The 27,519-nt window shown below is 41.5% G+C and overlaps 3 protein-coding genes across 4 annotated transcripts in view; 1 reads left to right on the top strand and 2 right to left on the bottom strand.

The window, feature by feature from the left end:
* The window catches only part of LOC129823848 (dipeptidyl peptidase 9-like), a 22,484-nt gene extending 20,825 nt beyond the window's left edge, over nt 1-1,659 (top strand). For both annotated transcript variants that reach the window (XM_055882886.1, XM_055882884.1), the window contains exons 20-21: nt 329-440; nt 758-1,659. In XM_055882886.1, the coding sequence (XP_055738861.1) occupies nt 329-440; nt 758-850 (205 nt within the window). In that variant the 3' untranslated portion in view covers nt 851-1,659. The remainder of the gene's footprint in view (nt 1-328; nt 441-757) is intronic.
* Nucleotides 1,660-6,552: 4,893 nt separating this feature from the next.
* Nucleotides 6,553-7,745, bottom strand: LOC129824590 (angiopoietin-related protein 4-like; the record flags this gene model as incomplete). The annotated part of the gene is made up of 2 exons (XM_055884280.1): nt 6,553-7,251; nt 7,421-7,745. Coding segments are annotated over 2 exons (510 nt in total), but the record flags the coding sequence as incomplete, so codon positions are not given.
* A 7,830-nt stretch (nt 7,746-15,575) lies between these two features.
* Nucleotides 15,576-23,112, bottom strand: LOC129823849 (angiopoietin-related protein 4-like). Its single transcript, XM_055882888.1, has 7 exons — nt 22,466-23,112; nt 21,291-21,401; nt 21,090-21,180; nt 18,118-18,231; nt 17,871-17,966; nt 17,110-17,388; nt 15,576-16,954 (listed from the first exon to the last, which is right to left on the bottom strand). The coding sequence occupies exons 1-7, from the start codon at nt 22,985-22,987 to the stop codon at nt 16,770-16,772; spliced, it is 1,398 nt and encodes a 465-aa protein (XP_055738863.1). The 5' UTR covers nt 22,988-23,112; the 3' UTR covers nt 15,576-16,769.
* Between the last annotated feature and the right edge of the window lie 4,407 nt (nt 23,113-27,519).

Raw genomic sequence — 27,519 nt, 5'->3', positions numbered from 1 at the left:
TATATATTGTACTGTAGATGAAGGTAACAATATTGTGGTCAGTTCTATTCCATTTTATTGATCATTGTTGAATAAAAACAGGCATTGGTTTTGAGCAACAAAAATACTACTTATTTGTATTTTGGATGTTACTCAGCTCAAATTTCAAGGACAGATGGAATGTTATTGAGTTTCACCATAAACATTTCTATATGTATAATAAATAAAAAGGATATGCTTACTGTAGTGTAGTATTAAAAAAAACAGGACGAACATGAAAATTGAACCTGTTTTATGTTAATGTGGTTTCTATGTCTGTTTCCATCCCTTTGAAACCCTCTCCTCCCAGGCCAAACCGCTTGCTGATTTTACATGGATTCCTTGATGAGAATGTTCACTTTTTCCACACCAACTTCCTGGTGTCACAAATAATCCGCGCTGGGAAGCCATATCAGCTACAGGCTAGTATATTTATGTGTTGTTGACATTTCTAAATCTGTGTTAAAGGCATGTTATGGGTAACATAGTCCCATCTATTGATATACGTTTCCCCAACATGGACATTGTTGTACAATTAGAGAGAAAATCTGCTATGTGCTGTCAGTGGGTCCCAGAAGGGGGCTGCTATCTTAGCCAATACTTTAATGGACAACTCTTTCATTTGAATGGGTTTCAGGGAATATTGTGTTTTCAGAAAATTGCAAATTGTAGTCACATGTACCATATAGTGTATACTGAAGCAGGAATTAGTGGTTGATTTTCCTCTGTTGTTTTGCAGGTCTACCCCAATGAGCGACACAGTATTCGCTGCCCAGAGTCAGGAGAACACTATGAGATCATGCTGCTGCACTTTCTACAACAATACCTCTGAAAGTCAACCCCCCTCCCCCCTCTACCCCATTCTGAAACCAACTGTATACCTCCCCCGAAACCTCCTCAACCCAGGCTTAAAGACCACTCTGCAGCCACACCCAACTAACTACTCCCAATTTTACCATGAACTGGTGATCTCACTCAGTTATACCTCCACCTGTCTCGGTCGCTTGCTATCTCTCTCTCTCGCTCTGTTCTATTCTTCCGATCTCTCGTCCCTGCACCTAAGGAGATCCAAGGCAGGATGGTCAAGTTTCACCTCGGACTGTGGAATGAATACATTATCTGGAGGCTGTCACAATCCCTCTCTAATTGTCTTCCCTTTCTCTGGATTGTTTTGCCAAATGTTCTTATTTTTCCTCCATTTTATTCACTCAAGTCCGTGGTAGGATTGGGGTTCCTCGAATACGAAATGGAATCTATACACACACACGCAGCATATAGGAGTTGGTGTAATGGCTAGAGGAAGAAACCCTGCCTTTAATTGCATTCATTAACTATTTTAAGTGTGTATTGTTAAAAAAAAGAAAATATTTTTATGGATTCTTATTTTATGAGTGTCAAATGAAGTCGCTCATTGACATAATAGAGTCATTTTCTCTCCTCACATTGCAGTGCTCAAGGTGTCGGCTTGCCTTCTGAAGACATACCATGTATGCCAAAGTACTTCTTGACTTGATCGTGCTGGTATTTCCTTTTTTACGGCAATTACGATACGAGTATGAGCAGCCAAGTCTTAAACAGCTTTGTACCACCTGAATAAAAATGTAAACATGATGATGAAGAATAAATACATGTATGATGAAATCTTTTTATTTTATAATTTATCACAGAATAACATGAACAAGGATGGATGGATCTATGCATATATGGAGGAATAGATCTGGATAGACCATAATGATGAACCAAGATGTTGAGACTGTTTCAATGTCTCAAATTGTACATGATGTACAATATCAGTGTCATGGTCAACTACAATGTGATTCATATGTTAACACAGGGAATATCCTATGTGTGCAATCTCAGGGCTAGTAATCTTTCCATGTGAATTGATATTCCTCTATGACCCTCCTGGTTCTTTGGAGATGGGGAGACATCTCCTGTCCCTTTTGACCAATCACATCAGATCTTTTCAAATCAGATATTTTTCAAAGCTGATCTGACCAATTTGTGGGGGGAAAAAGATCAGAGTTGGGCTACCTGTCTAAACGAGGCCTCTGTGCCTCTAATCATTGAGTCCTGCAGCAGGTGCAGAGTGTTGATATGCTATCCACCATAGAATTTAATAGGGTCTCTATGCCAGAGCCATATGTTAAGATATGTCAATACATTACTCTGCTCTATGCTATCCACCTTCCCTTTGGGGGAACGGTTGCCATGGATACCAACGATGTGATGCTGCCATTTCATGGACGAGCTCGCTGGAAGCAAGGGTGCTTGGATGTGATTGATGTTACAGATGCCTTGATGTTACTGAGGAGCCTCTGTAGGCTCTGCTGCATGAAGCTTTAGTAGCCATTTTGTGCACATGTTAGTGATGCAGCTGGAAATGGGAAGTTGAATTGTATAATTTTTTTAAATATCAAATGGATAATCAAAGTAACCGTTTACCCTTTGGCTTCCTTTTATTGATAAAAACCACAACATATTTCATTTGACATCCTCTATGATAAATCCACCTCACTGTCTTTTCCACGTGTGTGTAGACCCTACAGAAAGTGAATTATGACCCTTCAAAGTCAGCATAATAGCCTGAGTGTCACAGGAAGATAATGATCAATTGGCTCAAATCACACGGGCACCCAGGCAGTATGTCATTCGCACTCCAACAAGATTGAATATCCAACAAGATTGAATAAGGAAAACTGAGCATTTGATATAGGTCGATCACGAACAGTAAGACATTGGATGTTCCTTCCTGTCCCTCACTCCATCTGAAGGTGTTATAAAGCACATTAGCAGTAAGCCTGACACATGACCAGATTTCTTGGTGTGAGTAATTGAAGCTGACGGAAGTAAGCCACAGGACCTAGCTCGCTGTAAGATGACTTAACTTCTAATTTTGGGGAATATGAGAGGCCCATGTGCATGGTGCCTCCAAGAAACTGCTGCTATACTTTTATAACTTGGCTCAGTCTCAACCCTGGCCTGCCTAGGGAGAGTTTGCGTCCCTCGGGTATTCCTGTAAAGTAAATTGGTGAAATATTGTTTCCTCGCTGTGGTGGAAAAATGGGGAATGCAAAACAAGAGCCAGGGCGTGTCACTACTTTTCACGATGATGGATTGGCTTCAGTACTGAAGGCTTGATAACATGAACAATTATATAACTTGGTAATATGCAAATAATTGAAAGGGACAAAAAGCACACATTGATTTGATAATCATGTTCGGACTCAGTTGTATCAGCAAATTTTCGGTCAATACAATTAAATGGAAGAACCCTTACTCATCCTTACTATGCAACATCAAACAGAAACAGTGGCTTCAGAAAGTATTCATACCCCTTGACTTATCAACAAAATAATGTTACAGCCTGAATTCAAACTTGATTGAAAAATGTATATAATTCTCACACATTGTCAGAGTCTTGTGTATAGGTGGCAGGGAAGTCAGGCGCAGGAGAGTTAAACGGAGTTTAAATGGAGACTTTTAATAAATGTCCACTTAACATGCTCCAAACACGAAAATGTACATACATAAAATAAACATGGGTACGAGGACCCGTCGCGCACCTATACACCAAGAAACAACACTTGACATAAAACAATCTCTGACAAAGACATGAGGGGAAACAGAGGGTTAAATACACAAGAGGTAATGAATGGGATTGAAAACAGGTGTGTGGGAAGACAAGACAAAACCAATGGAAAATGAAAAATGGATCGATGATGGCTAAAAGACCGGTGACGTCAACCGCCGAACACCTCCCGAACAAGGAGAGGCAACGACTTCGGCAGAAGTCGTGACACACATCTACACATTAAAAATATGTTCTGTGTTCTAGAAAGACCTAGCAAAGCTGCAGCTGGTTCAAAACAAAGCAGAAGGCCTTGCCCTGAACTGCACACACAGAACTAACATCAACAACATGAATGATAGTCTTTCATCAAATCAAATTGTATTGGTCGCATACACGTATTTAGTAGATGTTATTGTGGGTGTAGCGAAATGCTTGTGTTCCTAGCTCCAACAGTGCAGTAATATCTAACAAAACACAACAATAGACACAAATCTAAAAAGTAAAAGAAGGGAATTAAGAAATATAGAAATATTAGGACGAGCAATGTCGTAGTCCGGAGTGTCAAATAAAATTGTATTTGTTACATGCGCCGAATACAACAGGTGTAGACCTTACAGTGAAATGTTTACTTACAAGCCCTTAACCAACAATGCAGTTCAAGAAATAGATTCAAGAAAATATTTTCAAAATAAAATAAAAAATAACACAATAAAATTACATAACAATAACGAGGCTATATACAGGGGGTACCGATACAGAGTCAATGTTAGTCGAGGTAAGGTTAGTCGAGGTAATTTATACATGAAGGTAGAGGTAAAGGGACTATACAGAGATAATAAACAGAGAGTAGCAGCAGTGTAAATACAAAGGGCGCGGGGGGGGTCAATGCAAATAGTCTGGGTGGCCATTTGATTAATTGATTGTTCAGCAGTCTTATGGCTTGAGGGTAGAAGCTGTTAAGGAGCCTTTCGGACCTAGACTTAGTGCTCCGGTACCGCTTGCCGTGTGGTAGCAGAGGGAACAGTCAATGACTTGGGTGACGAGTCTTTGACAATTTTTTGGGCCTTCCTCTGACACCGCCTAGTATATAGGTCCTGGATGGCAGGAAGCTTGTCCCCAGTGTGTGTATATATGTGTGTGAGTGATGGGATGTATAGACAACATGGACAGTATATGAATAGAATATGTAGTATATATGAAGAATAGTATATGTACAGCAATAGTTAAATTGGATAGGCCTTGACTAGAATACTGTATATACATATGAAGTGGGTAAAACAGTATGTAAACGGTATTTAAAGTGACCAGTGTTCCATTATTAAAGTGACCAGTGTTCCATGACTACGTACATAGGGCAGCAGCCACTAAAGTTCATGGAAGAGTACATGGGTGGTAACCGTCTAGTGACAGTGACTAAAGTAGTGGGTGGAGGCCTGCTAGTGGTGACTATTTAACTGTCTGTTGGCCTTGAGATAGAAACTGTTTTTCAGTCTCTCGGTCCCAGCTTTGATGCACCTGCACTGACCTCGCCTTCTGCATGGTAGCAGGGTGAATAGGCCGTGGCTCAGGTAGCTGAGGTCCTTGATGATCTTCTTGGACTTCCTGTGACACCAGGTGCTGTAGATGTTCCGGATGGCAGGCAGTGTGCTCTGACTACTTCTCTTCTAGTCTTTTTATTAAACATTTGTGTGTTGAAAAGGCCTAACCACTTGTATAATCTATTTGCATACACTTCAAACAGGCACACAGTGCATTTGGAAAGTATTCAGACCCCTTGACTTTTTCTACATTTTGTTACATTACAGCCTTATTCTAAAAATGATTATATTAAATTTTTTCCTCATCAATCTACACACAATATCCCATAATGACAAAGTGAAAATAGTTTTTTTCCAAAAAATCTATCAATCAAATTAATAATTGATATGTGGGATTCACGTCTCCATCTCAAAGTTAAAAAGTAGGACTAAATCAAACCAAACTTTAAATGCACTTTAAATAAAGTTTGATTTGATTTAGTCCTATTCTTTAACTTAGATCTTTGGTTGAGATGGAGATGTGAATCCAACATATCAATTATTAATTTATAGACGAACTGGAATTAAAGCCAGACTTAGTCAGTGGTAAAAATGGAACTATCCAAGCAGAAGATACATCTACTTCAAATGTTGATATTTGGTTGCGTTGACAACCAAACTCAACTCAACATTGATGAATTTGCAAATCCTAAATATATATGAGTGATAAAGTATAGTCACATTTCATTTACTCGGTTAAACCTACCCTTTGGAATGACTTCGATAGCAACAGTGAATCTATTTCATTTTTAAGTGCAGATTTTAACAGTCATTCTCACAATAGCACATTGGTAATAGTCAGTGACAAATATCATAGCTAGGCAGGCCTTGGTTAAAACCTTGGATGGGAGACCAAAGGGTAGCTGTAGATCAATCACCCAGTAGGAGGTGCTGCCCAGCCTATAGTTTTACTTTTTGATTAGTGGAGATATAACATTAAAGTTCTGAGGATCTGTTTTAAAGGTACAAATTCAACATATTTTATATAAGGTTCGGCTTGGTTTAAATTTGGTTACCGTGAAGAGATAATACTGTCGTTGAAATTTCACCCTCAAAACAACAGTTGATGACTTTTTCAAATCCAATGTATTTTCCACGTAGATTCCATGTCACAATACGTTGAGGAATTAAGTTGAAACAACGTTGATTCAACCAGTTTGTGTCCACTGGGAAGTTAATTTGACTGTTTTTGAGTTGAATACTATGTTCATTTTACAGGGTTTTTTTCTTCGAGTTGGCAGCTATGTTCATTTTACAGTTTTTTTTTTCTTTGAGTTGGCTGCTATGTTCATGTGAATGTTACTCCATTTTGGTCTTTGGCTGACTTATGAATTGTTTCTCTCGCTGCATCAGTGTGTTTAATCAGAGATCAGACAGCGAAAGGATTTTTCTTTAAATCATTTTTATTGGCTGGTTCAAGCCAAAGAGGACAGTATTCAACCTCAGGGAAAGTCTTACCATTCAGAAACCTCCGTCAGATGGGTCTTAGCATGTGGAAAATGCTTGGTTTCTTGCGACTCAAAACATGTTGGAACTCGCCTCATTCTGTTCCATTCATTAGTCCCAAGGCTGAGCATTGCTTTAAACAGTGATTAAGAGTGAGCTCATACCACAGCTTTGGTGAAACACTCTTGCTAACTTTCCACTGCTAGATTCACATGTACATGTACTTCTTAACTTTTTAAACATTGTTCGGTTTGGTCTCTAGCTGAGAGACTTGAAGACTTTTGAAAAGTACGAGTTATTTTGGTTTTTATAATGGCCTTGGCTCTGTTGGAAGTCTCACTGGGTGAAGCCAGGACTGACTGGGTAGCTTACCCAATTCATCGGCTAACCACCTCTAACAGTGTTTCAGTTCAAGAGGAGAAAAATTGTCAGAATACTGAGCGTCTCTCCTCTATGACTTGTTCTCGATCACAGCGGGGGCGATCATCATGACGGTGGTCTTCAGGGGATAGTAGTGGCCACGCCAGGTCTTCCAGAAGACCCCCTGCTTCCTCTGATGCCTCTGCTTGGGAGGAGGGCTCATAAAGTAGCGGCCGTTCAGGTTGGAGCGTCCACAGTTGCTGAACCACCAGCCACCTGGAGAAAGAGAGCAAACATCTGGTTAGATTGGCATTGGTGCTACATTCCCAATTTGAGTCATAGAGATATAAACCTTAGACTAAATAAATCTTAAATCTTAGACTAAATAAATCTTAGATAGAATTCAGCAAAATAGTAACTTTGAACTTTGAAAGAGGAGACATACCAGAGAGGTGTTCGGCACAGCTGATGTCATTGTTCTGGTCATTGTCTTGGTCGCGGGTGGAGAAGGGCAGGCCGGAGGCCTCGGTAGTCAGGGCGCCCTCCAGGCTGCTGTTGGAGGTCTCTTGGATGTGGAGGGTGTAGTGGCTCTCCTCCCCGCCCAGACGGATGGGGTACTGGATGGTCTCAGAATCACCCCTCCAGTCGGAGAACATGACATTGAGGATGTAGTCTGCATCTTTGGCCACAGCGTGTATCTTCTCAAGACCAAGCCAGAACTCACCTAGAGAGAGAGAGTGCTCAAAACAAAGACAAAAACACAACACGGTTCACAAACTCTTTTGTCCAGACTTCGTACCTCAGATAGTCAGTATCAGTACACGTCATCAAGGTCTGTGTTCTAACAGTGCTTTGGCCTTTCCCCTTCTCTGGCACAAATATCCTATTTATAAATGACTCATTCAACTAGAATAAGAGCCTCTAGTTTCATATCACCAAAGCCTTGAACTTCAAACTGTTATGTCGGCCAGCAGACAACATGGAGCTTGTTTGTGAGCTATGGGGCAAAAGTCCACCCTGCCTCTGACAACTCCACTTGTTTTCTACTGAGGGAATTCACACTTGTGTGTATGGAAGTGGGGGTTTGTTGGGTCCAAGCAGAAGTAGTCAAATTTGACTATTTTTATAATATTATTCTGTAGGGACATAATTGCATAACATGTTTACCTTTTACCTAATAACTAGGTCAGGAATCAGGATACATCTAGTTTCCCTATCTGGGTTCCCTATCATTGGCTTCTTCATTGTAGCTGGTTAATTCTGCAACTACGGGAACTTCGATGTCCTCAGGGTCAATTTTGGGGATTTTATAAAAAAATGTATGTTTTTATTTTTATATGTTAAGTTCACAATACATTTTTTAACACCTCTCTATCAAGTATTTTAGATACCTTTCAGATACATTTTATACCTCAATTTCACTGTTTTGCCCTTGTCCCTGACTCACACTTATGAGCGTCTACTATGTTTTTCTATGAGAAAACATGAATAATTACACATTATGTAATGTTATCTCCTAGAGAAAGAGTCAATTAAATACAATCTGTATCAATATTTATTGTGAGTATGCCCTTTATATTGCTATTTCCACAAAATATACCTGTCCTTTGGTAGTGGTGTCATTTCCACCACTGAGGGCAATTTTTATTGTTAGTCATTTCCAAACAGGCTACAATTTCTTTAATTTGTGGTAGAATTTAGATTTTTAAAATATATTTGATGTATTTAGTGTAAACCATATGCTAGCTGTAATACTGGCCAAAGCATTCTAAGCAGTCTGTCATTTTTCTCCAAAAACAGCAGAAGCGTCATTTCCACCAGTCATTTCCATCACAAACTTAACTGTGATGGAAATGACAGAACGTGGTGGAAATGACAAAAATCCATTATGTTATTACTTTTTACTTTGTTTTTTAAATTTAGGCTTATTTAATCATGTAAATTACTTGAATCTAGAAAATGCTCCAGGGTGTGCACAATTGGAAAACATAAGTAGTATTTTTCTTTGTTTTTAGAAGATGCCACATAAAACAGCACAGAGGTCACAGACATAGAGACAAAATAAAAAATTATCCTATACGATACCAGGAACATCTGCAAAAAGACAGGGAGAGATACTGGAAGAAAAAAGAGAAGGGAGAAGTGATATCTATCTCTGAGTTTACAAAGTGATAACAAAGAAGCAAGAGATGGCAATGGAAATGCAACCAATGGAATAGAAGACAGACTTTAAAGAGAACAGTTGCAGTGGAGACCTACCTATCAGGCAACACACCACCTCAGTCACCAGATGACTTGCAGCCAGAACATAAGGCCATCATACCTGCCCCTAACTTACCTGCCCCTGATGCATGCCCCGACACCCCTTCCTCTTCATCTGCAACAGGAATGAGAAGTCTAATACTTGCTGGAATGAAAAAGGTTGGAAGAGGTCGCTCAAAAACATAGAGATCTTTGCAAATGTCAAACTTGATAAAGCTTAACGGAAAACTGAGAAATACAAAAAAAGATATGATCAACTGATGAAGAAAATGAAAAGACAAGATTTACCAAAGACAAAGACAAAACAGAAAATGAAGGGAACTCCGAAAAACTTGAGAAGGATTTGTTGTTTCAAAATGCCATCATTGCAGAGTAAAAGCAAAAGTATAAAAAAATGTGCAGTGCCAAGGACAAACAAGTGGCAACATCCTGAGAAAGTATGGCCTGGTCAAAGCTGCAAACAGAGAATTTGGATTTTCAGCAAAAGCATTGAGGGAAAATGAAAACAGGCCAACAAGTCTTCAATACTCCAGGAAAAAGCAGTGTAACAGAATTAGCACTGCCACAGAAGAGAAAATGACTAGATTCTATGAACGTGATGTCAACAGTAGAGCAACAACAGGGAAAAAGGACACACTAACGAGGAACAAGAAGAAAAAGCAGAAGTGCTTCTTGAATGTAACAATTCAGAACCTTTATCAGGATTTTAAGAGGGATTAAAATGTCCTACTATGAATTCTTTAAAATACTTATTTTTGGGTTGTCAAGCCAACAGTCCAGGATAGGGACACATGTCTCTGAAAAACCCACGGCAACCTCCAGTTCATGGCGGACAAACTACAGCATCACAAAGTGATCAGCTGCAGCAACAATGACAACCTAATCGAGTCTTTGTGCTGTGAGAACCTGAAGAAAGAGTGCATGTACAGAGAGTGCTCCCTTTGCCAAGCCAAAGAGCTTAAACATCTGACTTTGATGCTGGTGAGCAGATATTGTGGTTTGAGTCGAAAAACTAAGCTGAAGAGAGAGAGAAGACAAACAAAGAGGGAAACATGGAGAAGTTCCCTTTACATTTGACAGTATACGAAAAGGTGTGTGGCACACTGCATATTCTACTGGAGGACTTCTCCAAAGGATTGAAAAAGAAGTTGGGGAAACACATGTACAACATTCGACACCAATACTCCAAACTGAGAGAATTAAAAGAGAATCTGCGGAAAGAGGAGATCATCATGCATATTGACTTTGCAGAGATCTCAGTGGCGCAACTTTCACTGGGGACGGGGGGGACATGTCCCCCTCACATTCTGAAATTGCATTTTAGTCCCCTCCAGTTTTATAATTTGAATGTGTTACAAAATGAGGCAACGGTTGTTTAGAGTGTTTATCCGACTGGATAAAACAAATTATAATATTTATTTCCCCCCACTTCTAAAACCAAAGTTGTGCCCCTGAGAAAACTACCTGTGTAAATACAACCAGTGAAATCCAGGCAGTTCACTTTGGTGATTCGCACAAGCAGGTGACCCTCCACACCTGTGTTGGACATACCACAAATGATACCGTTTCACTTTGCTCACTGAGCTCTTCTATGCGGATGACCCCTCTGCAATCTGGGCTCATCTCTCAAAAACACTGGCCTACTTCCTTGAGCTCTGCCCACTTTTGGAATGTTACTTTTTCTTAAATTAATTAAATGTTCTACAATGGTTGTTGTTCAAAAGTTTTGCAATAAAATATTGTTTTCATATTTATTTTTTTACATAGATGTCATTTCCACCACACTTTGTCATTTCCACCACACCCATATTTTTAGGTAAATTAGTATATTATATACATTTACATTGATTGATTTGTTTTAGACAGGGAAATCATATGGTTGTTATCATAATCTCACAAAAAGGTTGGGTGGAAATATCTTATTTTTTTATGATAAATACATTGTTTCAGCTGTCACAAAAGCAAGTTTATACATTCAGGCGTTGTGTTGAATTATTAATTTTAGGAAAATCTTAAAAAGCACTTAAAATATTATTCAATACAAGTTCATGTACAAATGTATAAGAAATGTGTTATAAAATAATTGTGTGATCATTTCATTTTCAACAAAAATTGATGTTCAATGATGTGATGGAAATGACATTTGTCTATGGCTGTCTGAGAAAAATGACGAAAATATATAAATTCCTGAATAGTACGATCGCAGCCATTATCAGATATTATTTCTAGACAAATCAAAGACGATTATAATACTGGTAAAATGGTGTTTCAATACATTTTAATTTCTGAAATCTTGCCTTGCCAAAGTGCTTGAAGTTGCAGAATCACCCAGCTCTCCAGGTCTGTGAATGCTGAATGTTTGCAAATAAAGGGGCCTTATTGTGAAATGGGTTTATCAGTAGTTGTAAACCTAAGAAAGATAAAGAGTTAATGTTGTGCCCTAGTCTGACCTGCCCGAACAAAAGAGAGCTCCTTGCTTAGTAGTAAACATGACCTTTCTCCCAGTTCCCAAGCAGAATTCGCCCTCAGCTGCCTGGTCTACTGATTACATGTGCCTCTCCTCAAATTCGACTACCTCCTCAAATTCCACTACCCCCTCCACTCCTGCCTTCGCGTTTTCTCTCTCCTCCTCCTCCCCTCCTGTTTGACATACCTCCCACACGTGCAAAGCAGCCAGTCAGTGACGTAGGAATGCATGGCCACTGCATGCACATGGAATGCTCAGAGAGTACCATAGGGACAGCAGGCTTCAATGTGGGGCTTCAATGTGGGGCTTCAATTTCACACATTAAACCATATTTTAACATGTATTAAAGAATAATAGTTTTCACCTCACGTGAATTGCAGTTTCACATGTAACATTTGAGGTTTCACATGTTAAAAATGTTCACATGTGAACATCGGATATGCAATTCCCCATTTCACATGTGAAACTGCAAATTAGATGTTTTTACATATATTTTTTGTTCACGTGAACTTGTAATTCCACCTGTGAAAATCTAATTAGCAATTTCCCATATAACAAAACTCCACGTGTGAAAATCTCACTTTCACATGTAGAATTGCAGATTAACATGTGGGGTTGAAATAATGTTATTCTCCTCACGTAATTTTTTTTTTAACATGTTGCAGTAGAAAAGTTTCCAAATGTGGAATTAGGGTGACCACAACAATTGAGTGTTCTGTTTCTGACCAGCTCTCTCGCTATCTCTCTCAGAACGATCTTCTTGACCCTAACCAAACAGACTTCAAGACATCCCAACCCGAGCCCTCCGTTCCACTACCTCTGGTCTCTTGGCCCTCCCAACCCTGCGGGAGGGCAGCTCCCGCTCAGCCCAGTCAAAGCTCTTCTCTGTCCTTGCACCTAAATGGTGGAACAAATTTCCCCCAACCTCTTTGAAGAGTACACTGCATGGTATGTACACTATGTACACATGGTAAGTATGTGGACACCCCTTCAAATGAGTGGATTTGGCTATTTCTGCCACACCCGTTACTGACAGGTGTAGAAAATCAAGCACACAGCCATGCAATCTCAATAGACAAACATTGGCAGCAGAATGGCCCGAACTGAAGAGCTCAGTGACTTTCAATGTGGCACCATCATAGGATCCCACCTTTTCAATAAGCCAGTTCATCAAATTTCTGCCTTGCTAGAGCTGCCCCGGTCAACTATAAGTGCTGTTGTGAAGTGGAAATGTCTAGGAGCAGCAACGGCTTAGCCGCAAAGTGGTAGGCCACACAAGTTCACAGAACGGGACCGCTGATTGCTGAAGCGCGAAGCGCATACAAATTCTGTCCGTCCTCGGTTGAAACACTCACTACCGAATTCCAAACTGCCTCTGGAAGCAACATCAGCACAAGAAGTGTTCGCTGTGAGCTTCCTGAAATGGGTTTCAATGGCCGAGCAGCCGCAACCAAGCGTAAGATCAACATGCGCAATGCCAAGCTCCGGCTGTAGCGGTGTAAAGCTCGCCACCATTGTACTTTGGAGAAGTGGAAACGAGTTCTCTGGTGTGATGAGTCACACTTCATAATCTGGCAGTCCGACGGATTAATCTCGGTTTGGCAGAGGCCAGGATAACGCTACCTGCCCAAATGCATAGTGGCAACTGTAAAGTTTGGTGGAGGAGGAATAATGGTCTGGGGCTGTTTTTTATGGTTCGGGCTAGGCCCCTTAGTTCCAGTAAAGGGAAATCTTAACGCTACAGCATACAATTACATTCTAGATGATTCTGTGCTTCCAACTTTGTGGCAACAGTTTGGGGAAGGCCCTTACATGTTTCAGCATGACAATGCCCCCGTGCTCAAAGCGAGGTTCATACATAAATGGTTTGTCGAGATCGGTGTGGAAGAACTTGACTGGCCTGCACAGAGCCCTGACCTCAACCCATCGAACACCTTTGGGATGAGTTGGAACGCCGACTGTGAGCCAAGCCTAATCGCCCAACATCAGTGCCTGACCTCACTAGTGCTCTTGTGGCTGAATGGAAGTAAGTCCCTGCAGCAATGTTCCAACATCTAGTGGAAAGCCTTCTCAGAAGAGTGGAGGCTGTTATAGCAGCACAGGGAGGACCAACTCCATATTAATGCCCATGATTTTGGAATGAGATGTTTGACTTTTGGCCATGTAGTGTATCTTAAATAACTCTCATCCTTCTCTGCACCCTCTCAGGGGCTAGGTTTCTCAGGCTCTGCACACTCTTGGATTGGATCCTGCCTGGCAGACCGCTCCTACCAGGTGACGAGGAGAGGATCTGTGTCTGCACCACGTGCTCTACCTACTTGTGTCCCCTAGGGCTCGGTTCTAGGCCCTCTCCTCTTCTCTCTATACACGAAGTCACTCTGCGTTGTCATATCCTCACATGGTCTCTCCTATCACTGCTATACGTATGACACTCAGCTCCTTTCTCCTTCCTCCCTTCTGACACCCAGTTGGTGACACACATCTCTGCGTGCCTGGCAAATATCTCAGCTTGGATGTCGGCCCATGACCTCAAGCTCAACCTCGTCAAGACGGAGCTGCTCTTCCTCCCACTCCAAGACCTCTCCGTCACGGTTGACAACTCCACAGTGTCCCCCTCCCAGAGTGAAAATAACCTTGGCGTGACCCTGGACAACACCCTTCCCTGCAAACGTTCTCTGCAAACATCAAAGCAGTGACTTTCTCCTGCAGGGTCATCCTCTACAACATCCATCCAGTGCGACCCTACCTCACACAGGAAGCGGAGCAGGTCCTAATCCAGGCACTTGTCATCTCCCGTCTGGACATGGCTGGCTCCCTACTTGTGCCGTCAAACCCCTGCAACTTATCCAGAACGCCGCAGCCTGCCTGGTGTTCAACTTTCTGAAGTTTCTCATATCACCCCGCTCCGCCGCACACTCCACTGGCTTCCAGTTGAAGCTCGCATCCACTACAACACCATGGTACTAGCCTATGGATCAGCAAGAAGAACTGCCCCTCCCTACCTTCAGGCTTTGCTCAAACCCTACACCCCAAACCGAGCTCCAGCTCTGCCCAGTCAAATCTCTTCTCTGTCCTGACACCCCAATGGAAAATTCCCCCCACTTTCAAAATACAGAAATATGTTTCTGTTTTTTGAAAGTTATTTATCTTGAAACTTGATTGCTGACATGCAAAACATTTTGGGACTATATCAACAATGGACTAATGAAGCAAATACCAAAATATAGTTTTAGGGTGGAGTTTTTCTTTAAATGATCTCACATATTTAAGGTGTTAAATATGTGTAAAGAAATTACTAGTCTTTTCGACTGTCTTTTTTTGCCATTTATGAATGTGTTATTCAATGCGTTTCTCTAGGCTTTAGTAGTAAAGGCCAAATTCAATATCTATCAAATCATTTTTTTTTACCTAAAGGGGTCCTAAAATTTAAAATCAGATAGCTAAATGATCTGAAGTATGACAGGGGATAAGGAGGCAATCTTTAGTTGCTACATCCATTTTTGGACTTTTGGACTTATAAATGAATGATATATACCCATTAATTCTTGAAGAATAGAACGTATAAATGCCTCATGTGCTTAGTTCAACTGTCGTATTCCATCAGAAGCCAAAATATAAGCTTGCTTTACTCCAATGTTTGTATACAAATTACAGGGGAAAACACTACATGTGAATCTTCACACACACATAAAAAAAAAATGTATTTATATATTTCATGTGTTCGACAACCACGTGATTTCTTCATGTGGCCTTTTTGTAAGGGATTTGATACTCAATTCTGGTCATTGGCTCACTTCTGGATTGTATTTCCAGCTGCATCAGTGTGTTTGATCAGAGATCAGACAGAGAATTGACTGTTTCATGCCAAAGATCATTTTCATTGGCTGGTTCATGCCAAAGATCAGTTTATTTTCTCTTAAAAAAACAACAGCAATTTTACACAACTGGAAAACATGAAATCGACAATATAAATTACAAACAGGCGATAGCAGAAATATATAAAGATTCTTTACAACTTATAAATAAAGAAGGCAAACAAAACCTCAAGTCATCGACAAGAACACTAGAGAATTTTACAACAAGTTACAGTCAAGGTTCTGAAGAGACAGTCGACATTCATTCATCATACACTAGACAGAAATAGATGACTCTGGTCATTTTAAGGACAGTCAATGTGACTGAAGGATAAAATATCTCCACGAGAACACAACAGTGGAGCGTGAGCTTACTTTGATTCAAAATAAAACTGCAGGAAAAGTAGTGTTACATTGTACAGAAGCTGGAATGGTGTTTGCTCCATAGAAACCACCATTGTTGAAAAATACTTCACACACGTTCTGTCTCATTACATCCTGTTATTCTGTAATTATAGTTTACAGTGATTATTTCTTTATATAATGCCTTTGGATAGCTAATGGCATTACTTTCATGTGGAAAAACAACAAATTGTTTCAGTCACCATTTGGTCCATACAATCGGATTAAGAAACTCTCTAGAGCTGCCCCACTTGTACAACTACAGTGTTCATGCTGACAAAACTTTGCTCTAGCTAGAAATCACTGTTAAAACTCTGGGAGAGCTCTTGCATTCAGAAACCACTGTCAGATCGGTCTTAACGTGGAAAATGCTTGGTTTCTTGCAACACAAAAAACATGTTGGAACTCGCCTCATTCTGTTCCATTCATTGATGCAGTCTGAGAGGCCCAGCGTTGCTTTAAACAGTGATTAAGAGTGAGCTCATACCACAGCTGTGGAGAAACACCCTTGCTAACTTTCCACTGCTAGATTCATGTACTTCTTAACATCTTAAAGATATATTTATGCATTGTTCGGTTGTGTATCTTGCTGAGAGACTTTAAGACTTTTGAAAAACAGAGAATTGGAAACATGGAGCCCATTCAAGTACGAGTTATTTTGGTTTTTATAATGGCCTTGGCTCTGTTGGAAGTCTCACTGGGTGAAGCCAGGACTGACTGGGTAGCTTACCCAATTCATCGGCTAACCACCTCTAACAGTGTTTCAGTTCAAGAGGAGAAAAATTGTCAGAATGCTGAGCGTCTCTCCTCTATGACTTATTCTCGATCACAGCGGGGGCGATCATCATGACGGTGGTCTTCAGGGGATAGTAGTGGCCACGCCAGGTCTTCCAGAAGACCCCCTGCTTCCTCTGATGCCTCTGCTTGGGAGGAGGGCTCATGAAGTAGCGGCCGTTCAGGTTGGAGCGTCCACAGTTGCTGAACCACCAGCCACCTGGAGAAAGAGAGCAAACATCTGGTTAGATTAGCATTGGTGCTACCTTCCCAATTTGTGTCATAGAGAGATAAACCTTAGACTAAATAAATCTTAAATCTTAGATAAAATTCAGCCAAATAGTAACTTTGAACTTTGAAAAAGAGGAGACGTACCAGAGAGGTGTTTGGCGCAGTTGGTGTCGCTCTTCTGGTCATTGTCTTGGTCGCGGGTGGAGAAGGGCAGGCCGGAGGCCTCGGTAGTCAGGGCGCTCTCCAGGTTGCCGTTGGAGGTCTCTTGGATGTGGAGGGCGTAGTGGCTCTCCTCCCCGCCCAGACGGATGGGGTACTGGATGGTCTCAGAATCGTCCCTCCAGTCTGAGAACTTAACCTTGAGGATGTAGTCTGTGTCTTTGGTCACGGCGCTCATCTTCTCAAGACCAAGCCAGAACTCACCTAGAGAGAGAGAGAGATCAAAGGAGTTAAAACCTGATCAGTGGCTGTGGTAGCATGTGCAAAGTCTGCATACATGTGTCCAGATATCTCAGTGTCTTCGTTAATTTAAAGGATCTGATCGTAACAGGGCTGGTAATCACTTAATCTAATTTAACAGGAATAGACCATGCGATTTGGTCACTTCTGGCACCTAAAGCCACCAGGGACATTAAAGCTGGAGATTAGATGGTTGTTTCTGCCAAACCTGCCATATCAAGATCCATCTGATCCCTCAATCTTGATATCTACAATCCTGTATTAGTGTTAGTATCGCTGCTTGTTAATCAAACTGAACTGGGAGGTTTCGGGTCAAGAGCTCTGTGCTGTACTGTTCTATGCTGTGGATGTGGGTGGTACTGTCCAAACCTCGGTGTGACCTCGCTAGCTAGCTCCAGAGGAATTTATTGAGGGAGATGATAAAAGACAACAGAGGATATATTTACCATTCAGACTGCCAAAGCCGCTCTGGTAGGCCTGCCATAGCTGGTCAAAGTCAACTGAGCCATCCTGGCGCCTCTGGATCACGGTCCAGCCACCTTCTGTAGAGAGGAAAGAGAAAGAGCAGTGGGATTAGTCTTTTTTTTTTTTACTACCGCCAACTGTCATTCATGTATGGATACAATATGTTCATAAACTAAGCTATAGAGTAACCTTATACGGTGAGCCAAAATCCTGGCTAACTCCCCTTACCAGTTGTCATTTCGCAGAAGACTTCAAAGGATTGGGAGTTTAATGGCTGAATGGTATACACTCCGCTGGCCATCTCACCTCTCAGGAACAGCTCATGGCAGTCTGAGGCCATCTCTGATAAAAACAAAGACAAAAACACAACACGGTTCACAAACTGTTCTCCCACACTTCGTATCTCAAGACAGTATCAGTACACGTCGTCAAGGTCTGTGTTCTAACAGTGCCTTGGCCTTTCCCCTTCGCCGGCACAAATATTCTATTTATAAATGACTCATTCAACTAGAAAACAAAAACTCTGGTTTCTTATCTCGAGTGCCTTGAACAGCAGCCAACACAGAGCTTGTTTGTGAGCTATGGGGCAAAAGTCCACCCTGCCTCTGACAACTCCACTTGTTTTCTACTGAGGGAATTCACACTTGTGTGTATGGAAGTGGGGGTTTGGTGGGTCCAAGCAGAAGTAGTCACTTAAGTCAAATATTACTGTTTTTAAAATATTATTTTGTAGGGACAATATTGCATAACATGTTTACCTTTCACTTAATAACTAGGTCAGATGTTCAGGAATCAGGATACATCTGGTTTCCCTATCTAGGATCCCCTATCATTGGCTTCTTCATTGTAGCTCTCCAGGTCTCTGAATGCTGAATGTTTGCCCATAAAGAGGCCTTATCGTGAAGTGGGTTTATTAGTAATTGTAAACCTAACAAAGCTCAAGAGTTAATGTGTTGTGCCCTAGTCTGACCTGCCGGGAACAAAAGAGAGCTTAGTAGCGATTGGTTGCTGTGCACATGAGGTAGAATGAGATAGAGACAGCCAGGCAGCATCAACAAAAGGTATGGGGGGCCCAGTGGCTGTCATGTGCCTGATGAGGCATGAGATGGTGCACAACCTTAATGTTTTCCAGAAAAGGGTTCAAGTTAATATGATTCCGACTTGATAGATACTGCATACGTTCATCAGCTATGATGCTCTTTATAAGCAACAATCGCCTAAGTAAATATTTTAATTGATTTGGAGCCAATCAATCGATATTGGTTTTGGTTTGATTGATATTGATTTGACTTGGTTGCTATTGAACAAACACAAGAGCAGACCACGGGACCCCAATGCATCACTCTACTGGAATAACCCGGGGCGAAGCAGGAACTCTATTGATTAGTGGTGCGTGGTTGAGGTTGCGGTTTGCCTTGGGGTCAGGGGTTCCTCTCAACTTTGGCACACTTCTCATTCAGCTAAGGCCAGAGAAGCAAGGGTCTACAGGGATGGGGAGCGGGGAAGAAGGGATGGAGGAGGGGAAAAGAGGGACTTTTGACTACTCTGATAGATCTGGGGGAAAGGTTGCACATTCTTGAGGGATATACCACTGTTTTATGGTGAGAGGGAAAAATGGGAGGGCTGGAAGAAGGGAGCAAGGAGGTATGCAGTCAGTGCCTTCAAAACAAGAAAGGATGTGTGTACAAAGTTCACCAGACTAAATTAAACCGCCTCCTTTTCCTTGCTTTCTTTCATGACTTTTTCTGGCTCTGGGCCAAATGACCTAATCTGAGGAACATACACTCTTAATAAAAAGGGTTCCAAAAGGGTTCTTTGGGTGTCCCTATAGGGAAACCTTTAATGTTCCAGGTAGAACCCTCTGTGTAAAGGGTTCTACATGGAACTCAAAAGGGTTATACCTGGAACCAAAAGTGTTCTCCCTGGAACCAAAAAGGTTCTCCTGGAACCAAAAAGGGTTCTTCAGAGGGTTCTCCTATGGGGACAGCCGAAGAACCCTTTTAGGTTCTAAATTTGCAAAAAGTCCCCCTCCTCCGCTCCAAGCTCCATCAGATTTGTGAGTTATCCCTCTGTGCTGGGGCTGTGACCCTGAGTTAACACTGTCCGAGACAGCTGAACTATCCCCCAATTGGAGTCCAGCCAGAAGACTTGTTTCTTTTATAGAATTCCTGAAATCCTGCTGACGTCAGAATTTGCTGAGAGACGACTCATTGTGTTCTGCTGGGTGACTGCATCTCACAATTCTGGGCCTGTGGGTTCACCTTTCACCTACTTTCCTCAGTGGCTATCAGACAGTGTGAAAGAGTGTAAAACCCACTATTTAGATAAAACCACAAGTCATGTTGCTTTTGATTGAGAGAGCGGTAATTTACTTGTTTTAACAGGCAATATACTGAAACGGTATGTATAACAATGTTACTTTCTTTTTCAATCAACTCTGAGTAGGTCAATCACATATCTGACCAACATCCATAAAGTGACATGGTTCGCATAGGTCACATTCAGAGTTAAATCATGACTCACATATCCTGTATAGGCCTATTGATTCATTCATATCCCTCAATGCTGACTTTTTAGTGAGACCAGACCCCAGCTAAAGCACTAAACAGGAACTTGCCATGAGTTAATCATTGTTCCATTGCCAGAAATCCTGGAACTAGTGTCTGAACTTTTCCCTACTTGGCCATGATCAAGCTCCATACAGCACTGATGAAAGCCCACATTATGAGCTGGCAACAGTAGTACAGTTCAGATGTTAACAGCTGTTTGGTTTGGGTGTAGGTCGAGGACATCATGATCACTTTTACGATTACTGTATTAAGTAAGACAGTGTGTAACCTAACTCAATTGACACTTCCTACTGTGATCTTTTTCTTTATACTGTGAATATATTATATTTACTGTGAACCCAATGAAAGCGTTCCTTCAGACAAGTAATGTACATTTTCAGTCATCGGTAGGTGCATTAATTGGCATGGGCAATCACCTGTGCGTAATATTTCGCGGGCTTTGGGCAGACAGATGCGCGCGGGCAATTATCTGATAATTACAGTCAATCCTTCACGTCATTTAGAGGGAACTCCAGTTAAACTTTATGTTTTAAGGCTCGTATTGTCTCAAAGTAGATGGCATGGGAGGTCAGTATTTGTCTGGGCGTCAATTTAAACAACGGATTTGACATGAAGCTTGGCTTTACTTACCGATGGGTGAGTCGCGCTGCTCAATGCTGCCATTTTGAACGGTCTCTTCTGGTTTACGCCTGAATGCTGGTCTCTCTTTTTTCAGCTGAATCTGAGTGAGCAAGGAAAACGACGTTTTAAATAATTAATAATACATAATAGCCTCATGAATTGTTTAAATAATTATACATGGGTCAGTGATATTCACAAAATGTTTCATACCTGGTGTTGCAGGGTCCTGATGCGCACGTTCTGCTTTTCAAGTTTATCTTGCTGTAGTTGGATTCTGTTGACCAGGTCATCAATACGTTTATTCTGAGCTTCCAGCATCCACTGAAAGAAAACAGACAGGTACCCTGTTAGTCTTTCTCCTGTGACATAATTTTAAGTAGCCTATGTTTCTTATAACATAGGAATAGCCCAACACAAAGGCGATATTGTGATCTGTGTTTTTAGACTATAACATATAGACTACTATGTGCTTGTGCTTTGAATCGGGCCGCATTTCACATAGCCTATCCGAGCACATTCAACAGCTTTTGTAATTTCCAACCAGGTAGTTTGGTTAAATAATAACTTGGGGGTTTCCATCCCACAAAAAAAGTCAATGTCAGAACAAGAAATTCTCTTTTTACTTTTCAGGTCCTATAGCAGCTCCACGTGATCTTTAAATCAAGAGTGACATTTTCCTCAACTGGGCTATGTTCCAAATATCATGGTTTAAAAATCATTCACACATTCTGAAACGAATGGGTGCATTTCCTTTGTCTGGCCAACGTTTAGCACGTAGTCCACGCACTCCAGCACAATAAACACACCCACTGGCATGCCTTCAGACATAGCTTCAAGCTGAATATCTTTAAGTCCCTTTGAGTCAATGTAAATAATCCCAGAACTGTTCTTGTCCATCAAAGTGCATTTATTGTCCCCCTCCAGTTGTTCCTCTGAACATCAGCAAATAGGCCATTTGCCAAACGATTATGCATGACTAATGTAGGAGAAAGTATAATACTAGTAGCCTACTGTAATACACATTACTTAATTTTAATGAATTCATCTATTTGCTGTGGTGTTTTGTCATGTTATCGCAGTAAATTAATAGTAAATTAATATGCCAGGCTGCTCACTGCAAAAAGCATTGTATGGTAATGCCTTCATACAACTGAAGCAATCAGAATTGAAGTGATCAGAAATTAATGGATACAATGGCAACTGCAGAGAAGTAAACTCACAAAAGGGGAGACATGCAGCAGTTAGCTTACAGTCTGTCTTGTCAGTAATCACTTTTTATCTCAAGTCATTTGCTTCGCTTCCTTTACACCAAATGCACAATTGTATCATAGCTTATTTTCCAAACACAATGAATGACCAAATAGAGTCATGGATTCCCTCCTTACCTGAATGATGCGTGCATCGCTGTAGTTGCCTGAGTTGCCTATGTTCATGTCGGGCAGCCCCTCTCCCTGCAGCATGCCATCCATCTTCTCCTCCAGCTTGTTCATCCTCTCATCCACCTTCTTCCTCTCCTGCTGCATCTCCTCTGTCTTCTCCCTCAGCTTGGCCGTCTCGTTGAGCACCTGGACCTCCATGTCCTCCAGCCCCCGGGCCTTGGACTTCAACACCTCACCCTCCACCTGCAGCCTCTGGCTCTCCTTGCCCAGGTCCGCTGCAGTGCCGTTGAAGACCTTCAGCTTGGCAGTGATGTCCCTCATCTGGCCCTTGGTTTTGTCCACATGCTCCTTGAGGCCTTGGCCTAGCTGGAGCAGGCCATGGGCGATCACATTCACGTCGTCCCACGCTGCATACTGCATCTTCTTCTCCTTCCCGCTGGTGGCCGAGCCTCCTCTCCTCTCGAAGGGGTTGCCGGTGGCCATCAGAATGACCAGGCACAGAGTCAGGGTTGCTAGTATTGTCTTCATTGTTGCCTGCTTTCCTTTGTTTGTTCGTTGGCTCAAGTTCTTGGTCGTTTTTTTGTCAGGTGGTTTGCAGAAGCACCCTTCTCTTTCCAGTTCTTGCTTGAGCTCAAGATCCTACCTCTCTGTGCAGAGCACGTTGGTTTTATACTTTCAGAGCCCTTCAACTCCAGCAGGCTGGCTGATCTGATTGGCTGGCCAAGCAGAGGGGGAAGAGCTGCTCTCAGGTTTCTCCCCCGCTCAGTTAACTCTTTATGTCAAGCGAAGGCGTGAGAGGGGAGCACATGATGTAACAATAAAGCCAATTTCATCACTGCCTGTAAAATACTGTAAACAAAGAGATCTCAATCAAATTATTGCACATTGACATGCACAGCTATACAATAAAAGACAGCTTTATGTGCAAACACATCTAACTACTGTCACCATAATGTTTCTACTTTCACTATACTGTCTCTATCATTCAGTACCCAGAAAAGGGGTTCAGACATGTTAGCGCACTTACATTGACAATCACACAGCTGTATGGTAAAGGATAGATTAACTCACTTTGTGTGATAAACATGATGATGTAACAAAGAAATGGTTGATATCACTTCAAACACGAGAGGAAAGCCTATGCTGATTGATACTTTACACCGGTTACTTTGCTGTTGATAATGTTATTGTTATGGTGTGATAATGCTATGATAACGTTACGGTGCAATAATGTTGCGATAACGGTACGGTGTGATAATGTTGTGGTAACGTCACAGTGTGATAATGTTATGATAATGTTATGACAACGCTATGGCGTGATGACGTTGGGATAATGGTAGGATAACCGCACAGTGGGATAATGTTACGATAATGTTACAGTGGGATAAAGCTGCGATAATGTTATGGTGTGATAATGTTATGACAATGTTATGGTGTGACTTGAACATAATATAAAAATGACACAAGTTACCATTACTTTCTATAAAGAGGTTAGGTAGTTATTACAGGTAAAGCTAAGCGTATGTTATTTTCCAAAACGCTTAAAAATCTGATTATTTATGTGTATGTACATTGGATGGTGCCCACATTGATCGTGCCCCCGCTTATAAATATTTTGACATCTGAATTGACGAAAAGCTATGTGTCACGGTCCTGACCTTTTTTCTTTTGTCTTGTATTTATTTAGTTGGTCAGGGCGTGAGTTGGGTGGGTTTGTCTATGTGTGATTTTCTATGTTGGGATGTTTGTGTTCGGCCGGGTATGATTCTCAATCAGAGGCATCTGTCAATCGTTGTCCCTGATTGAGAATCATACTTATGCAGCCTGGGTTTCACGTGTGTGTTGTGGGTGTTTGTTTCCGTGTTTGTATTCGTGCCACACGGGACTGTTGTCGGTTGTATTCATTTTTGTTATTTTGTTTCATGTTAGTGTTCAGTTTTCGATTTAATAAATTATCATGAGCACTACCCACTGCGTGTTGGTCCGATCCATGCTCCTCCTCATCTGAGGAGGAGAACGACTATGACGACCGTTACACTATGTTTCAAAAATCATATTGATGAGTTAGTTAAGAATGAAAGAATAAGGATCGGCCCCTTTTATTCAATTCGCCTAAAATGACATACCCAAATCTAACTGCCTCTAGCTCAGGCCCTGAAGCAAGGATATGCATATTCTTGGTACCATTTGAAGGGAAACACTTTGAAGTTTGTGGAAATGTGAAAGGAATGTAGGAGAATATAGCACATTAGATCTGGTAAAAGATAATACAAAGAAAGAAACAAAAGTTTTTTTGTATTTTTTTTGTACCATCATCTTTGAAATGCGAGAGAAAGGCCATAATGTATTATTCCAGCCCATGTGCAATTTAGATTTTGTCCACAGTGTATGGATAGATGGCAGCAGTGTATGTGCAAAGTTTCAGACTTATCCAATGAACCATTGTATTTCTATTCAAAATGTTGTATCAAGACTGCCCAAATATGCCTAATTTGTTTATTAATGTCACGACTTCCACCGAAGGTGGTTCCTCTCCTCCCGGCGTCGCCGGCCTACTAGCCATCACCGATCCATTTTTCTTTTTCCGTTTGTTTTGTCTTTGGTTCATTCACACCTGGTTTTCATTTGCTTTAACTTCTGTGTGTATATTTACCCCTGTTTCCCGCTTAGGTTTGTGTGGGATTATTTTCATGTTGCTCGTTGAGGTTTTCCTCAGTTTATTTACTGGTGTACAGTGTTGTAGGAAAAGTAAGGAGCGTTGTTTTTTCTCCTTCCGTGAGTGACTGTGTGTTCCTATGTCTTGGGCATTTATTGGTATTGTACCTGACCCATTTTTGGACTTGCTTATTAAAGACGCTACTTTGACATCTCTGCTCTCCTGCGCTTGACTACATTAGCTACCTCAGTTTAAGCTTTCTGCCAATATCAGAAATGTATTTGTCCTGGGAAATGTTCTTGTTACTTACAACCTCATGCTAATCGCATTAACCTACGTTAGCTCAACTGTCCCACAGGGGACCCACCAATCCCGAAGAAGTTTTAAAGGAATAGGGCATAGCTTTCATTAAATAGCAGAAAACAAACAATTCAGTTGACATTTATGCTTGTTATAGATTATGTCGATATCGTCTAATGAATGCAGCTGCCACTGTATTGAAGCCAGTGGACGCAGTTAATAATAGCACACAGTACACATCAATGCTTTCTGTATCAGAAAGTAGGCTGTCCGGCCTCCTGAGTGGCGCAGTGGTCTAAGGGACTGCATCGCAGTGCTAGCTGTGCCACCAGAGACTCTGGGTTCGAGCCCAGGCTCTGTCGCAGCCGGCCGCGACCGGGAGGTCCATGGGGCTACGCACAATTGGCCTAGCGTTGTTCGGGTTAGGGAGGGTTTGGCCAGTAGGGATATCCTTGTCTCATCGCGCACTAGCAACTCCTGTGGCGGGCCGGGCGCAGTGCGCGCTGACCAGGTCGCTAGGTGTACGGTGTTTCCTCCGACACATTGGTGCGGCTGGCTTCCGGGTTGGATGTGCGCTGTGTTAAGAAGCGGCTTGGTTGGGTTGTGTTTTGGAGGACGCATGGCTCTCGACCTTCGTCTCTCCCGAGCCCGTACGGGAGTTGCAGCGATGAGACAAGACAGTAACTGCTAACAATTGGGGAGAAAAAGGGGGTAAAAAAAGAAAGAAGAAAGTAAGCTGCGTCTTTGAAGTCTTGTAGATCGATGAATTGCGCTATTTTTGTTTATAAAGCCCTCTTACACAAACTTCCACCGTACCTCACTTCATTGTTGTGAGCTATCAAGACTCGGTCTCAGGGAAGGATAACTAGAGATCCCTTCGATCTCCACTGAGTCAGGGGAGGATAACTAGAGATTCCTTCGATCTCCACTGAGTCAGGGATGGCTGACTCTGGAGATTCCTTCGATCTCCACTGAGTTAGTTAATTCTGCTTTTTGTTTTTTAGCACCTTGTGGAATAATCTACAACTGGATGATTTGTTCCCTCGAGGGCAATTCATAATATGAAACATAGCTTTTTGTCAATCCAGATGCCCAAATATTTATTATGGCTATTGAGGACCTTTTTAACTGAAGAATGTGTTTGTTTTCTTTGATTGTGTTTTGTATCTCTGTTTTGCTTTTCGTAGCGCTGTAACGTCCTGACCAGAGTTCTTATGTGTTTTGCTTGTTTAGTGTTGGTCAGGACGTGAGCTGGGTGGGAATTCTATGTTGTGTGTCTAGTTCGTCTGTTTCTGTGTTCAGCCTAATATGGTTCTCAATCAGAGACAGCTGTCAATCGTTGTCCCTGATTGAGAATCATATATAGGTGGCTTGTTTTGTGTTGGGGATTGTGGGTGGTTGTTTCCTGTCTCTGTGTTTTGTCTGAACCAGATATGGCTGTTTTGGTTTGCAACATTTTGTTATTTTGTTATTTGTTTTGTGTTCACTGTTTATTAGTTTTATTAAACATGTTGAGCACTGGCTACGTTGCGTGTTGGTCCGATCAATGCTACACCCTCTCTTCTCGTGAAGAGAGGGAAGGCTGCCGTTACAAGCGCATTGATGTGTATATTTTTGTGAATATTTCTTTAATTACAGCGCTCTTCTGTGAAAGAGATTTTGGTCTCCGCATGATAAAGGGTTTTTGATACACAAGGCTTTAATAGCTCAAAATGTTACATTGCATATAAATGTGCATAGATAATAATTTGACAAAATATATCCAGTGTGTGAATAAACATTCTGTCTTGCATCCTCCATAAAGAAAAATAACTGATTGTACTTAGTTAAATGAAGTCCAGCCAGGTCTATAATTATTGGCACCTATAATACAAAAACTGAGCTATATTGTATGCTAAACAATATATATATATTTTCATGTAATCTGACCATAGCACCGGTTCCAATCCAAGTGCCAATGCCGCTTATCAAACTCCAGTTAGTGCTGTGGTCAAATGACATGATAATAGATATCTTTGGCTACGCACACCAGTGGAGGGTTTGGCGTTGAAAAACAGAAGCATACCTCATATGGTAAAATATGGTGGTGGATCTTTGATGTTAT

Source organism: Salvelinus fontinalis, chromosome 26 (genome assembly GCF_029448725.1).
Source record: "Salvelinus fontinalis isolate EN_2023a chromosome 26, ASM2944872v1, whole genome shotgun sequence".
In the NCBI taxonomy this organism is placed as follows: domain Eukaryota; kingdom Metazoa; phylum Chordata; class Actinopteri; order Salmoniformes; family Salmonidae; genus Salvelinus; species Salvelinus fontinalis.
The sequence above is the reverse complement of the archived record's forward strand: the minus strand, read 5'-3'. Positions and strand labels throughout refer to the sequence as shown.

Bases quoted from the DNA above. Each gene is read 5' to 3' on its own strand.
- LOC129823849 (XM_055882888.1), bottom strand. From the start codon at position 22,987: ATGAAGACAATACTAGCAACCCTGACTCTGTGCCTGGTCATTCTGATG. The intron at 17,389-17,870 runs GTAAATATATCC...CTCTCTCTCTAG, and splicing joins CGGCTTTGGCAGTCTGAATG to GTGAGTTCTGGCTTGGTCTT. The intron at 16,955-17,109 runs GTACGTCTCCTC...CTCTTTCTCCAG, and splicing joins CTGCGCCAAACACCTCTCTG to GTGGCTGGTGGTTCAGCAAC.